General features: G+C 40.2%; 1 protein-coding gene across 9 annotated transcripts in view; it reads right to left on the bottom strand.

Moving 5' to 3' along the window:
* Window positions 1-223: 223 nt before the first annotated feature.
* EPB41L4A (erythrocyte membrane protein band 4.1 like 4A) overlaps window positions 224-16,347 on the bottom strand; it is a 279,429-nt gene continuing 263,305 nt past the window's right edge. For all 9 annotated transcript variants that reach the window (XM_081505741.1, XM_081505745.1, XM_081505742.1 and 6 more), the window contains 5 exons: window positions 9,654-9,701; window positions 8,428-8,496; window positions 7,726-7,836; window positions 6,108-6,189; window positions 224-888 (listed from right to left, as the gene is read on the bottom strand). In XM_081505741.1, the coding sequence (XP_081361867.1) occupies window positions 760-888; window positions 6,108-6,189; window positions 7,726-7,836; window positions 8,428-8,496; window positions 9,654-9,701 (439 nt within the window). In that variant the 3' untranslated portion in view covers window positions 224-759. The remainder of the gene's footprint in view (window positions 889-6,107; window positions 6,190-7,725; window positions 7,837-8,427; window positions 8,497-9,653; window positions 9,702-16,347) is intronic.

Here is a 16,347-nt window from a genome sequence, read left to right as displayed (position 1 = left end):
GCCATGACGAGGTTTGTCCTTTGTGTCAGGGGAAGATGAAAGATCCTATAGGAGTATGTCTTCCCTGTAGACTGCAGTCATCTGCCAAGAGGAAAGGTCTGAAATAGTATTTTGGAAGAGTTAGCCAGGCAGACCTTTCAGGTTGAAGGTCATGAATTTCTAAGCTGAGGTCAAGTGAGATCCGCACAAAACTTCTGACAGCACAAGACAAGGACACTAGAAATTAAAAGCAGCACTTTTTTTTTTTAACATTTGCAAATAACCAGTGAAACTTAATGCCACAAAATACAGTATTACAAAGGACATTAATGTGAATAAAAATATCTGCAGTGTGAAAGTGATCCCTCAGTCATGCATTTGTGCACAGGCGGAGATCTACCCAGAGCAGGGAAGAATCTTTTCATCCCCCTTAGTGTACTACTGCATAGCTACCTGGCCACAGCCCAGGATTCCAGAACTTTGATCTGAAGCCTCTGGTCTTGGTTGTGGCAGACAAGATACTTGGGAGTTTCCAGGAAGGTAAACATGGCATCAGATGAAAAAGGTTTTATAAGACTACTATCTTTCCAGTTACCAAATAAAAAGGCCCTTAGGCACAAATATACTGTAATTAAACCTTTAAAAGATGCAGTAGACTCCATTTTCTTCTGAAGAAACACTTCTGCAGGTCCAAGATATTTCAATAATTACAATTCACAGTTTCAAAGTAAAGGTGGCACACATACCCTTCCCACCCCCATCCCAAGCCCTTCACTGCGATTAAGTCTCTATCTTGAGGCGTGAAGCTTGGATAGTTTTTATTGTTTTTGCTGTGTGTTTTCCAGCCATATTGCTTGTAGATGTCTGAGATTTTTCTTCAATCAGGCTATCTTTAGACCCGTTTCTTCTCTGGAAAACAATATTTGAAAAAAGAAAGTAGATTCAGAGAAGAAACTACAGCCAAGTAAATTTTTATTAGAAAATTAGAAATAACTAAGACATCAAGTTATATTTAGGAAAAGTGTGTGATACCAGGCTGTACAAATAGTCCCTTTATTTAAATAATTATGGTAAACAATGTATGTTTAAATCTTAAAAAGTTATATGTGCATAACAAATTTTGTGTATGAAAATTAGGCATAAATCTCAATCCATTCCCCCAGTTAAGTGTCATTTCCACTGAGAAGCTAACCCAGCCTCTCAGGCCTCTTTTCCAAGGAGGGGCAGAGAGATGAAGAGAGAGGGGAGTTTGGGATAATTTTTAATCTTCCCTGACTCTATTTTCAGTAGTCACTGAAGAAACTCCTACAGCACAACGCCCTGGGCGTCCGCATCACTTAGGGCTGGAGCTCCCTGTCAGCTGGGGGCGGGGGGGGGACCTCGAAGGCGGCAGGAGTGGAGGACCCAGGGTGTGGGCAGCACGCCCAGGGCTCGCGTGCCTCCCACGCCACAGGCGGAGGCCCTGAGAAAGGAAAGATGCCGCCGGCGCTCCCTCTGCTTAACACACCTGCCTGCTCCTGCCTTCGTTTGGAGATGGCCTAACCTGTCAGTAGGTCTGGGCTAAACAAGCATATTTACTTCCCCAAAATATCTCCCCACACATACTGAGCTACACTCCAGAATTCTATTATCTGGGGATTCCTTTGGATTGAAGCCACCCTCTAAGAAGTTGTCTTTTATCTGTTGTGGGACTGGCTTAATTTTACTCATATTCAAAGAAGCACTGGTGGAACAATTTTGCTGAGCATAGGGAGTACAAGCTAATTTTGGAGTCAAACATCTGTTTGGGATAGAAGATTTTTAGATGACCAGAGAGGCAGGAGGAAGACACCAGAGCGTGAGTCAGGGCAGGGGAGTAGAGAGTTAAGATATCAGAAGAATCACCACCGTTTAAGTTTGTTAGGCGTTCTGCCTGCAAACCTTAAGGGAATAAAGGAAACGAATCAAAGTCCCAAATCCATCCCACTTTAACCAGCCTTCTGCATAAAAAACTGAGATGAGGTGTAGGCAGGCAAGGCTACTGGCAGAACTCTGGCATCATCATGGAACGTAGGAAATGCAACTTTCCCACTTCCCCATGTCAGTTGCATCCTTTTTCCACATGGCAACCAGATCAGCAATTTCCTTTTGGCACAAAGAATGTAGAATGGAATCCAAACAAACTCTTTTCCCATGGCATCTAAGGCTCTGCATTATCTGCCCTGCTTCCCCTTCACTGTGCTCAGACCTCAAACACCCAGGCCCTTCCCAGCCTCAGCATTTTTTTTACCATCCTCCTTCTGCTTCCATCAGCCTTCCACGAATACTCACACGGTTGGCTCCTTCTCACCTGCGAGTTTCAACTTTCCAGGTTACTTTCTGAGATGGCCTTTGCCATACCTATCTAAAGTGAAGTCATCTGTCTATTTTCTAACTCAGACCTTTGTTTCTTCATAATGCTTACCTAGTTTTTGGTTTCGTTTTACCTGTTTACTTGTATGTGTTATGTGTCAAGGTCAAGAGTCACCATTTTCTATAAACGGCCAGGTTATAGATGAGCTCCTGTCTCTAGTGCATACTATTTTTCCCTCCCGGCAAGCAACCCTTTAAAAAACAATTAGCTCCTGGACTGTACAGAAGCAGGCTGCAAACTAATTTATCCTATGGGCTGTAGTTTGCTGACTGCTCCAGTGAGTGCCTTGTCATCCCCCCAATTAGACAGTTGTTGAATTTAAAATCAAAGGTGTCCCAGAGACAAGCTTAGCTTCAGTGCCATTGATCAGAAGATGCATGTGACTTGTTCCTGTGTGCAGCAAAGTGACAGCTATTCTTTCAACATTTCATGTAACTTTTTTGAGATTCCTAAGTGGTAACTGGGGGCTTCCCTCATAGCTCAGTTGGTGAAGAATCCGCCTGTAATGCAGGAGACCCCGGTTTGATTCCTGCGTCAGGAAGATCCACTGGAGAAAGGATAGGTTATCTATTCCAGTATTCTTGGGATTCCCTTGTGGCTCAGCTGGTAAAGAATCTGCCTGCAATGCAGGAGACCTGGGTTTGATCCCTGGGTTGGGAAGATCTCCTGGAGAAGGGAAAGGTTACCCACCCCAGTATTCTGGCCTGGAGAATTCCATGGACTGTATAGGCCATCGGATCACAAAGAGTCAGACATGACTGAGTGACTTTGAGAGTCTAGTTGGAAAAGCAGAAATACAATGAAATTCTCATTTGTATTGAAGCCAACTTAAATTTAAGACAAAAAAAAAAGAGCTCTAAAAAATAACAGTGCTTATTAATCCTCCTAGCAACCTTAAGAGGTAGTTATTACCCCCATTCCAAAGAAATTTAGTCTTAGAAGTTAAACAACGTTCAAAGCCACACAAGCGGTGTGTGGAGAGAGACAAAGAGACACCAGTGCAGGTCCTGTCTGAAGGGGAAGTCTAAACTACTAGTCATGAATGTAATTTTTTTTTAATTGCTATTGATTTAAATTGTTTGGACAACCTATTAGCTCTCCCAGATTAATCAAAAATTATGCAGATTTTAGTGGAAGCTGTGGTTAACCACCCAGATCTCTATTCCAGACTGAGGCAGTCATTCCCCAGCAGCTTGGAGAGACAGCTGCCATACAGCTCAAAACTGAGCCCCACCCTGGGCTGAAGAGGCCACCTCATCCATGGTCACGCCCCCCTCCCAGGGGCACCCTTTACCCAGTCACTTGCTACATGGTGAGTGTTTAAGGTCCAGCCCCCTCATTTCCAGGTGGGAAGAATCAGAAGGGCCATCTTGGCTCCAGAACGCCCCATGGGACCATCTGATGCCTTTACTGGGACTCGTACCACTTAGTTCAACTCTTGACTATCTTTTATGCCCCAACAAGTATTGATCCTAAAAGCACTTTCCAATAAACTTCCCCCATGCAAACCTCCATCACAGAATCTCTTCCTAGGGAACCTAACCTAAATTGGCATAGGCTTTTTCTGTCCTCGCTCAGTTCAGTTCAGTTCAGTTCAATTGCTCAGTCATCTCTGACTCTTTGCGACCCCATGGACTGCAGCACGCCAGGCCTCCCTGTCCATCACCAACTCCCGGAGTTTACTCAAACTCATGTCCATTGAGTCGGTGATGCCATCCAACCATCTCATCCTCTGTTGTCCCCTTCTCTTCCCGCCTTCAATCTTACCCACTCCAACACCACGGTTCAAAAGCATCAATTCTCCGGCGCTCAGCTTTCTTTATAGCCCCAACTCTTACATCCATACATGACTACTGGAAAAACCATAGCTTTGACTAGACAGACTTTACTGGCAAATTTATGTCTCTGCTTTTTAATATGGTGTCTTGGTTGGTCATAACTTTTCTTCCAAGGAGCAAGCGTCTTTTATTTTCATGGCTGCAGTCCCCATCTGCAGTGATTTTGGAGCTCAAAAAAATAAAGTCTGTCACTGTTTCCATTGTTTCCCCATCTATTTGCCATGAAGCGATGGGACCGGATGCTATGATCTTAGTTTTCTAAATGTTGAGTTTTAAGCCAACTTTCCCACTCTCCTCTTTCATTTTCATCAAGAGGCTCTTTAGTTCTTCTTCACTTTCTGCCATAAGGTGGTGTCATCTGCATATCTGAGGTTATTGATACTTCTCCTGGCAATCTCGATTCCAGCTTGTGCTTCATCCAGTCTGGCATTTCTCATGATGTACTCTGCATATAAGTTAAATAAGCAGGGTGACAATATACAGCCTTGACGTACTCCTTTCCCGATTTGGAACCAGTCTGTTGTTCCATGTCCTGTTCTAACTGTTGCTTCCTGACCTGCATACAGATTTCTCAGGAGGCAAGTCAGGTGGTCTGGTATTCCCATCTCTTTAAGAATTTTCCAGTTTATTGTGATCCACACAGTCAAAGGCTTTGGTATAGTCAATAAAGCAGAAGTAGATGTTTTTCTGAAATTCTCTTGCTTTTTCGATGATACAACGGATATTGGCAATTTGATTGCTGGTTCCTCTGCCTTTTCTAAATCCAGCTTGAACATCTGGAATTTCACAGTTCACATACTGTTGAAGCCTGCTTTGGAGAATTTTGAGCATTACTTTACTGGCGTGTGAGATGAGTGCAATTGTGCGGTAGTTTGAGCATTCTTTGACATTGCCTTTCTTTGGGATTGGAATGAAAACTGACCTTTTCCAGTCCTGTGGCCACTGCTGAGTTTTCCAAATTTGCTGGCATATTGAGTGCAGCACTTTTAACAGTTTCATCAGCATCAACAGAAAATTGGTCCTTGCTCAAGTCATTAACAAAAATGAATCAAGTTAAGCACAGTGAATGATAGATACACTGAAGTCAGGGTTCTTAGGTTGTTCATGAACTTCCTGAATCGTATGCATATGTGCTTGAAGTATATGCTTACACAGACATTTTTATGGGAAAGACAGTAGTTATAATTGCCTTTCAAAGGGATCCATTATCCAAACAATCCACTGCAAACAACAAGCTGATACTGATCCATTATAAACATCGTCTGTTTCCAGAGTAATTATTTAAACAGATAAAAATCTATCCAGTAAGCTTATATAGCCTCCATGTTTTTTTATCTTGTTAAATATACAGCGAGAGATGATGTCAAGCACTTTGTTTACTACGGTATTCCTCTGGTATAGCTATCTAATTCAGCTGAGTGTTAAACTGATTTTGTTAAGGAAGCTAGATGCTTTGCAATGTCCTTGAATTCCTCTTTGACCACATTTTTAATACATTTCCAGAACAAATGTAATTCTCTTTGATTGAGAAGACAGAAATAAAATGGGACTTCAGTAATTCTGTCTGCCATCAGTTAACAACAGAACATGGGTCCCCTTATCCTTATTTCTCTGACTCAAAAAAAAAAAAAATCTAGACATACTTTTTAAATTAGTGAAGCTACTGTACCTTCATTCTGGCTCCAAACAATCTTATAATCTTTGTTATCATTGGCTTTGCCCCAACTCTCACTTTAGAGTTTACCTCTAGCTGTCACTTCGAACTTTCCAGGTTGTGCTTTGTCTCCATCACACACCCTTCCTTCCTTCTCTTTCCACGTTTTATAGATGCTATTTTTTTTTAAACATGGAATCTCGTCATCAATACAATACCCTCTTAAAACCTGATTATTACCTACCTGATGAACTGTGGAACCACCAGAACCCTGAGCATCTGAAGAACGGGTCACAGGAAGTGGAGGTACAAGATCGGTTTTTGAACTGCAGAGAGTGAGTTTTGGAATTAATGACCGAGATAGTACCTAGAAGCACAATTTGAGTTGGAAAAAGGCTACAGCAAAGTAAACAGGTTTTACATATCTTGCATTCCTTATAGTTACTACCACAGCGTTTTACCCAGTGAGGCATTTAATAAATGTTTTTGAATTAAGTTCAACGGGTTAAGTAACTTACCTCAAATCACAGCAAATGAATAGAAGAACCAAGAATAAATTATAAGTATGTGCTTTTCTTACTGTGATATGTGTATAAATGGCTTTTTGATTTGTTTCTAGAGAAATACTTATTAGCCATGTATTCTTTTTTATTTTAAAAAAACAGCTGTGGAGCTATGGACAGCAATGTTCTACATTTTACAAGCAAACAAAAAATTAAAAAAACAAAAACCTATCCTATATCTCTCTCTGATGGGCTAGTCTATCTCCAAATTTATTAATGTTTATTTTAGTTTTAAGCCTTAATTCTGAGTTTAATGGTTAACATTCCTACCCAGCAATACCAAGTACATGAATTTCCATGGGGCTCCCTGGTGGCTCAGACACTATAGTATCTGCCTGCAATGCAGGAGACCCAGGTTCGATCCCTGGGTTAGGAAGATCTCCTGGAGGAGGAAATGGCAACCCACTCCATTATTCTTGCCTGGAGAATTCCATGGACAGAGGAGCCTGACGGGCTACAGACCATGATGTCATAAAGAGTCAGACATGACTGAGTGACTAACACACAGACAGTACTTTCATAAATGGATGCATAATTATTTTGTTAACACATTCATTTAAAATATAGCACTTATTGTGTTAAGCTGAAATATGGCTACTTTTCTCAAAAGAAAAACTAAATAACACAAAGAAACAAACTACTGGAACACATAATATTTGCTATAGTAAAAGAAAAGATAAAATGCCATCAATTCAAAAAGAAACTGTTACGCCAATTTCTCTCTAATATGGATGCATTTATTATTCAAAATAGAATAGCTCATGCATTTTTTCTGTCTTCTAAAAGCTTCAGTGCATAGTTTGGAAGGGCAATGCATGCATGCTAAGTCACTTCATTCATTTCCAACTTTATACCACTCTATGGACTGTAGCTCACCAGGCTCCTCTGTCCATGGGTTCTCCAGGCAAGAATACTGGAGTGGGTTTCCATGCCCTCCTCCAGGGAATCTTCCCAACCCAGGGATCAAGCCTGTGTTTCTTATATCCCCTGCATTGGCAGACAGGCTTCTTTTATACCACTAAAGCCAGCTAGGAAGCCCTTGGAAAGGCCATAATTCAGTATAATTATAATCTAGGTCTGTGCTATCCAATATGGTTGCCACCAGCCATACATTGCTGCTTAAGTTTAAATTAATTAAAATTAAAAATATTAGGTTTTTAGTTTCAAGGTCACACTAGCCACATTCCAAATATTCCATGTCCACGGATACAGAACATTTCTGTCACTGCAGACAGTTCTCTTGTACTCTGCTACTCTGGAGCCGTGAAGGTGATGATGTACTCACACCTGCCCACTTACTTCACTTCTGAGAGGACGGATCGCTCTCCATCTGAGCACTGGGACCTGCGATATTGGCGGTAACTTCTCGGTGAATGAGAATGCCGGATGCGGATTGGGTCACCTTGAGTCCTGAACAAGCAAAGAAAAACCATGGAGACAAACACACCAGAAGTCAGAATGGGACCAACTTGGGGTTTTCCTTAATATTGTAACTGTGAAGGAATAATAACTGAGAGTTTTAAAAGCTTGATCTCTCTTAGCTTGGAAAGCCTAAATGGCTTTCATTTCACAAGTTAACAAAAGAAAACTACCTCCATCATAACATGAAGATAAAACTTTATCATACAGTTGACCCTTGAATAATGCTTGGTTAGGGATACCAACCATGAGCGAAGTTGAAAATCCCCATACACCTTTACACTCTGCACTCCATGGACTCAGCCAATGAAGATCCTACAGCACTGCTGTGCTTCCTTAGTGGGAAACACCCAGTACAAGGGGACCACCTACAAACAGGCAGTCTATAGGAGAGACTGACCTCAGCATAGAATGACAATGATTAATTTTAACACACCCTTTTCTACTTCCTCTATAGTTATTTTTAATTTTAGTTAAAATGTAAAGACAAAGCACTGAAAGGAATACCTCTGAAGAGTAAGAATGGATTACTCATTTGCAAATATTAATAAAACTCTTGAAGAAAGATTTTCAAAGACATACTCTATTTTAGTGTATGGAATCTCTTTTAATTGTTCTTCTGACAGTCCAGATGGATCCACAAGCTCTTTTCTAGAAGGGAATGAGCAAGAGAATGAAAGTTTTGACATAAATACTAACACCATTTACAATCAGCAGGTCAGTTTTCACCTTTCTAATCTTGTCTCAGCTTTCTTTAAGAAAAAGAAAAACTTTCTTTTCTAAAAAAAGCTGAGCACCAAAGAATTGATGCTTTTGAACTGTGGTGTTGGAGAAGACTCTTGAGAGTCCCTTGGACTGCAAGGAGATCCAACCAGTCCATCCTAAAGGAAATCAGTCCTGAATATTCATTGGAAGGACTGATTCTGAAGCTGAAGCTCCAATACTTTGGCCACCTGATGCGAAGAATGGACTCATTGGAAAAGACCCTGATGCTGGCAAAGACTGAAGGTGGGAGGAAAAGGGGATGACAGAGGATGATGAGACGTTTGGATGGCATCACCGACTCAATGGACGTGAGTTTGAGTAAACTCCAGGAATTGGTGATGAACAGGGAGGTCTGGTGTGCTGCAGTCCATGGAGTCACAAAGAGTCAGACACAACTGAGCAACTGAACTGAACTGAATGTTGTCTTATAACAGTGTTAATAAAACTAATAGAGATATAAGCCAGGAACAAAGATTAAGAAACCTAGGGTCCATTTGCAACTTCCATGACAGTCTAGTGGTTGGGACTCTGCCTTCTAATGAAGGGGGTATGGGTTCAATCCTTGGTCAGGGAACTAAGATTCCACATGCTGTGGCCAAAAACTAAAATATAGAAATAAATAAAACTTAAAAAAAAACAAAAAAAAACTAGTATGTATAAGGGAAAAATGGGAGGAAAACCTTTTCGGTAGCTCTTCTACGCTCTTGCAGTTTTCCTTTATTCAGGTTGTAGATGACTCTCCAGCATCTCCTATCTCCCTAAAAAGATCTGCTCCTCTCTCCTGTAGCAGGTGTGTTTTCCTTGGTATTTATTTACACACTGTTGGCCTGTCTGAGGCTCATTTACAGGCAAAGCTGACTGGCCTCGGGAGAGATGGCAGAGCTGCCTGCTGAGGTCTGCTGGCTGGCGAGGCAGCACCACGGAGCACCAGGCTCCACACAGTGACGGCGGCGAAGGCCACCTCGCAGGCTTCAGCCCAAGGCCACCTCTTTGTGTCCTTATAAATGCCTTCAAACTACGTGGGTTTTAAAAACAGTACTCACTGGATATGCTTCCATAACTCTTCTTTCGCTTGGATATCGGGACTTCTCCTATAAATAGAAAGAACAACACTCATCTCGGCACACATGCTTCGTCCAATGATCTAATCTCTAACTTCAGCAGAGCCGCAATATTACCAGTTTCCAGACTGTGAAGTTCTTATCTGCCAGCTGATACCAGACAAGGAAAGGCTGAACAGGGAGAGCTAATGTGGGATGGTTAGTACAAAGATACCAGACAATTTATCTGCTAGCCCACTAAAAAAAAAAAAAAAGACATAAAAATCAGCCACAACCAGGGCTCCATTTAATGAAGAGCTTGGCAGTAGTGGGGCAAATCTACACTCTCCCCAGCAGTGGTTTCACAATGAAGAAGGATTTGAGGCTTCTGTTCCTGGTCCTTCTAACTACTCCTCACTTAAATCAAAAGAATTCACCTTGCTTGTATTAATATGGAAAAGTCCCAATGTGATCTGTGATTCCGTAGTAGAAGCAACACCACAAGGGAAAAGAAAATGGTGGGACAGCAGGTTGCATTTCTGGGCTGAGATGTGGGTTCACAAGTACCGGGACATGCCTGTGGCCCATGCTGCCATCTTCCCATGTGCCTTCTCCACCCCATCTACAGACTGTACAAACTTCTTCTCCTCTAAGAACTACTTAAACAGAAACTGAACCACTATGTTTAACTTTCTAGAATGAGAAATTCAAAGCCAGCATTCAGGTGTTCAGGGTCCCCATAATAGCAGTGAGAACTAGAAATCTATGATCACAGCAATTGTTGCCACAGAATGATTTTTTTTTTTTCCCTAGTGAGAAAATGATAAGCTTTCATCCGTCCTTTCAAGAGAACCAAGTTCTAACAAAGGCCCAAAGAAAAGACCTAAACCCTAACAATTAAAATGCCTGCAGCTAAATAAAGCCACCGATACGGTCTCCTGTGGAATTTTAAATTTATAATCTGTATCAGCATTTCTGGGCTCAATATCACTTTCAACATATGATATTATCATTGCTTTCATTTTTCTCAGTTAATAAGGGCACACTAAGACGAATATTCTGGTAGGTCTTTCTGAGCCCACAGAATACAATAAACTACTTTTTCGCAACTGAATTGACTAAGTAGTTTTTTCCTTTGTAGAGAAAGAAAAAAAAAATCTGTAGACCTTTTAATCCACTCAAAAGGAGTCAAAACACAGAAGATAAAGGAAAGGGAATGAAGCCTTGGTCTCAGATATATAAAATATGGTACTGTTAAAGGTAGAGTTTGTTATCAAAAATAAAATTGTATGCTTAAAAAACTTAAAATGCTTCTTTGGAAGAATCTCCTATATGGGATCTGCCTTTCCTACATGTGGCTGATCTGGTTCACTAGACAATACATTAACCCAGTCAACTATACTGCCAGAGAGAAGGTACTAATATCAAAAAGCACTAAACTATTATTCTGTTTATATACAGAAAGATGAAAGATGGTTCCATTGTAATTATACACCAGCGTCTGATTCTCACAGGAAGTCACGCAATAATCCTCCGTATTACATAACATCTAGGTTAGGAAGCGATTCTGCTGGGAATCACGCTTATTTCAGGAAGGTGCAGTGCTGAGGCTGTCTTCAGAGCAGGGTGTGCTGACCTCTGCACTGCGGACACTGGGGTCAGATGCGATCCGTGGTTGTTGGGGGCTGTCTTGAGCACTAGTACCTCTGGACAGGGAGGCCTGGCGTGCTGAGGTTCATGGGGTCGCAAAGAGTCAGACACGACTGAGCGATGGAACCAAACTGAACAGCCTTGACACCTAGACGCCAGTAACACCCTCCAGTGAGGCAATCAAAAATGTCTCCAGACTTCGCCAAATGTTCTCTGGGAGGAAAGACTATCCCAGGGTAAAAACCACTGCTCAAAGGTATGATACGGTAGTACAACAGCCGAAGTCTGGTGAAGGAAGGAAGAGACCAAATGATGGTAAAGCTCCCTTATGTGGATACTGAATAGTGTTGGAGAGAATGACACTGAAACAGGAACTAATTAAATCTTAAAAGAATGAAGGAAATGTTATAATTTGATAGCAGGAGGGAGGAGGGGAGGAGAATGACAAAATGAGGGGCTAGGAGGACACATTCCCCAAGGCTACCAACCCCAGGCCTAGTGGTGGAAAATGGTAAATGTGAGCAAAATACAAAAAGCTGATAACAACAGATATTTCTGAGTGTTGGAATTGCACCTAATTTTATTTTCTTATTTACATTTTCCTATATTGTCTGATTTTTTTTCTTTTAGCCAAGAGAATTTCTTACCTTAATTATCAGAAAAAAAAAAAAAAGGGTATTTTCATGTTTTATACTTATGGGTGATTCACATTGTTGTACAGCAGAAACCAACAGAAAAATTATAAAGCAATTATCCCCCAATTAAAAAATCTTAAAAAATTACTATTGGGGGGAGGAATAAACTAAGAGCTTGAGATTAACATATACAAACTGCTACATATAAAATAGGGATTCCGTGGTGGCTCAGACAGCAAAGTGTCTGCCCACAATGTGGGAGACCCGGGTGCGATCCCTGGGTCGGGAAGATCCCCTGGAGAAGGAAATGGCAGCCCACTCCAGTATCCCTGCCTGGAAGGACCTACTGCACAGCACAGGGAACTATAGTCAGTATCTTGTAACAACCTATAAGGGAAAAGAATCTGAAAAAGCATACATACGTTACTGAATCACTTTGCTGTACAACTGAAACCAACACAACACTGTAAATCAATGACACTTCAATTTTTTAAAAAAGTTATTAATGCTGCAATTCCACAAGAAACATCTTTCATTCCCATCTCAGAAAAATTGGAAAAATGTTATCTTAAAAGAAGGCTTCCCCGGTGGCTCAGTGGTAAAGAATCCACTTGTAATGCAGGAGACTCAGGTTCTATCCCTGAGTTGGGAAGATCCCCTAGAGAAGAAAATGGCAACCTACTCCAGTATTCTTACCTGGAAAATCATATGGATAGAGGAGTCTGGAGGGCTACAGTCCATCCATAGGGTCATAAAGAGTCAGACACAACTGAGCTACTGAGCACTTATCTTAAAAGAACATTAGTCCTTCCAGACATAAATATTGGTCCTAAAAGATTCATTCAGGAATTTAGTCTACATGTTTAAATGCTATGGTACCATAACAGTCATGTATTTAACCAAACTGAGTTCTGAAATGCCAGCAGTTTCAAAATGCATTAAGGCAGGGAAAAGTCCCAAAGCTAAAAGAAAAAAAATGCTAATTTCCTCCGATTGCTAGACGACCTGTGATTTAATAAATGTAAACACAGGTTACATGCTAATGAGAAGTGTATAATTTTTATGCTGACATCTGCACGCATTTCATCAACAATTTAGGATGATCTCAGATGTGCAGCTCAACATTGTTTTGTGGATTCTGAAAGCTGTGGAATTTTAACAGCCATTTTTCTTAACTTAAAGGCCCTTGATTATGCAGGTGTTTTACTTGAACTCACCAAATAAATTTCTAAGAAGATAGAACCACGAGTTTCCATAGGTACAATGTATATAAAACACATACATGCAGTCCAATATTAGCCCAATATTTTTCAAAAAGCATCCCTCATACACACCTTATACCAATAACTCAAATTAATATTTATCTTTCAGAGACATTTCTTTGATAAGACGTCATAGAAATAATTTTTCTTTTTTCCATATAGTCTTCTTCTACATCCCCAAAACACTCTAATTATATTATCTAGAAAATAGTATAACATATAATATGTGCTATATATTATAGTAGAGTGTTAGTCACTCAGTTGTGTCTGACCCTCTGTGACCCCATTATAACCCACCAGGCTCCTCTGTCCATGGAATTCTCCAGGCAAGAATACTAGAGTGAGTTGCCATTCCCTTCTCCAGGGGAGCCAGAGATTGAACCTGGCTCTCCCACATTGCAGGTAAATTCTTTACCATCTGAGCCATCAAGGAAGCCCATATTATAGTAGACAGTATACTATATTTTGTATACTACATTATACTGAAAATAATACATATGACAGCATTTGACTTATTTTTGTGATCACTGCCATAGAAGGAAAGTTAGAGCTGAAAAAGTGTTACTAAAAAAATCAATTTTATAAAATATCTTTATTTAAAACATTTAGAACACTTAACTCAGTAATTTGCTCATCAAATTCCTGAGTAGTCAGAATAGATATGATTATGCAATGTCTTAAATCTTCTCCTCCCCTTCCCTCTCCCCCTCTAGGAATTAAAGAAAGATTAGAAAGCCACAGAGCCCAGAAACCTAGTTGCTGAAGATCACTCAGGAGTCACTTCTAGGGACTTCATGCTAAATCTTTATCTAAGGCATCAGACTTCTGTTTTGTGTTTAACTGGGCACATCATTCCACCCTGACAACCTCATCTTTCACGTTACTTTTCAATAGAAGTAGTAAGACATTATTGCCACCAGAGGGAGCTTGAGCCTTCGTGTACACACAGGTTGAACCTGTGAGAAGTTACTGTTTCAACTTCCATGCCTTTTCCAAATATCCCAGTGAATAAAAAATTTCACCCATGTAGAAAAGAAGTTTCATTTAAGTTTCCCGATGATATGTAAACATCGATGTCATGGCAATGAAGCTGAAAAATAAACTAGATAGGACCATTCCCACATTCAAGTAAATGATATCCAATCATATTTCAGTTATGTGCTTTAGGAGAGGATTTTGTATTTTATACAACTGTGTATCTCTGGTATTTAATAATGAACACAATTTTCTAGTTTTTCATTGGAGATTGAAAATAACAATGAGTGAATCATGTGTGAATGATGTATCATAACATTCTAAATCCTCAGTGGATACCTCTATATGGGCAATTGACACACACGACAATAGGAATTTAAGAATAGGGGAGTAACTGACAGATATGTGATTTACTAAATATCTTACAAATATTGACACATCTAAAGAACAATTTTAATTACTTTCTTCAGATGCTGCTCTATGTTTTCACTTAAAAGAAAAAAGAAAAGCAGCAGTGGTTCCTAGAGATGCTAAATTCTCAAATTCTAGTTTTAATGTGAGTGACCTCAACCTGCTCTCTTTTCTCAGCTCTTCCCATTTCAAGGGGAAAAAAATCAAGTAACTTATTTATACGGATACACTGAGACCTGGAGAACTTACTAATTATAGTCATCGCAATTGTGAGTATTTATGCTGTCACTTGACATATGTGATTTGACTTCATGTTCAGCAAAATCTCTTCAGGATGGTATCATCTATGTTGTATACATGACACTAAGAAGTTCATGGAGATGAGGTAATAACCTAACATTCAGATGCCCAGAATGCAGGCATAGGTCTGTTCTTAACAACAGCACCAATCAGATATTTTCTTGTCAACAAGCCTTGGGTTTTTAATGTCATGACTCAAATAGAAGGCAGAGCCCAGTTTGTCCTAAATAAAGTAATGAATAATCTTGTAGAATTTTAACACTTTTATCTAGCAGCCTACCTGACCATTTGATCACCAACTTGGTTTTATCTAGCAGCCTACCTACCATTTGATCACCAACTTGGTTTTTCAAACCTAATGAATCAGAAACCTTAACACTTCCCACAGATATCAGACCATCTCACTCCATCTCATGGATGAAGTATGTGAAAAGGCATGGTTACTCACTTAACCTGTCAACTCCAAAGTTCATCCACACTATCTCTCACACTATGAACCCGTTAGCTCTCCTTCCAAAATGTGTACTCATCCACTTCACTTCCACCACCACAATCTTTTCTGAGTTAAAACCACTTTACACCTGGACCACTGAAAATTTTTTAAATTGCTCTTCCTGCTTCCTTTCCTTTCTCAATCTGCTTTTAACTCAGCAGCCAGACCAACTTCTGAAAGAATTACTCTTCAAATAGATATTTTTTTGTTGACTGTACTTTGGCCATATCAGCTATACAGTCAAATAATCAAATTCAGTTAGAAAGTCATACCACAAACATTTGCTAAGTCTTTTTATGGTTTGTTTTAAAAAATAAATTCCAGAAAGGTACATATCATACTATTAACGGGATTCTCTCATACAATTGCATTGTTCTGAGATAACCCTCTCTCTGGTCTGATATTTTTATCATGTAAGTAAGATTTAAAAGAAAGTTTAAACCCCAAATATTAATAATTATATGACCTATAAGTATCCTAAATACTCAATTTAAGTTATAGATGGTCAGACTAGATTTAAAAAAAATTTTTTTAAACAAATTACTGCAATCTACAAGAGATCAAGAGATGGGCTTTAATCATAAGGATATACTTAGGCCTAAAATAAAAGTCACTTCAGTCATGTCCAACTCTTTGCAGCCCTATGGGCTATAGCCTGCCAGGCTTCTTTGTCTATGGGATTCTCCAGGCAAGAATACTGGAGTGGGTTGCTATTTCCTCCTCCAGGGGATCTTCCCGACCCAGGGATTGAACCTGCATCTCTTACGTCTCCTGCATTGGCAGGTGGGTTCTTTATCACTAATGCCACCTGGAAAGCAGTAGCTCAGCTGGTTAAGAATCTGCCTGCAATGTGGTATACCTGGGTTCGATCCCTGGGTCAGGAGGATCTCCTGGAGTAGAGAATGGTTACTGACTCTAGTATTCTTGCCTGGAGAATTCCATGGACAGAGGTTACAGTCCATAGGGCCACA

The sequence above is a fragment of the Giraffa tippelskirchi genome, chromosome 7, assembly GCF_054371585.1.
Source record: "Giraffa tippelskirchi isolate mGirTip1 chromosome 7, T2T-mGirTip1v1.2.pri, whole genome shotgun sequence".
In the NCBI taxonomy this organism is placed as follows: Eukaryota; Metazoa; Chordata; class Mammalia; order Artiodactyla; family Giraffidae; genus Giraffa; species Giraffa tippelskirchi.
Note: the sequence above shows the minus strand (reverse complement) of the source record. Positions and strands in the feature narration are given on the sequence as shown.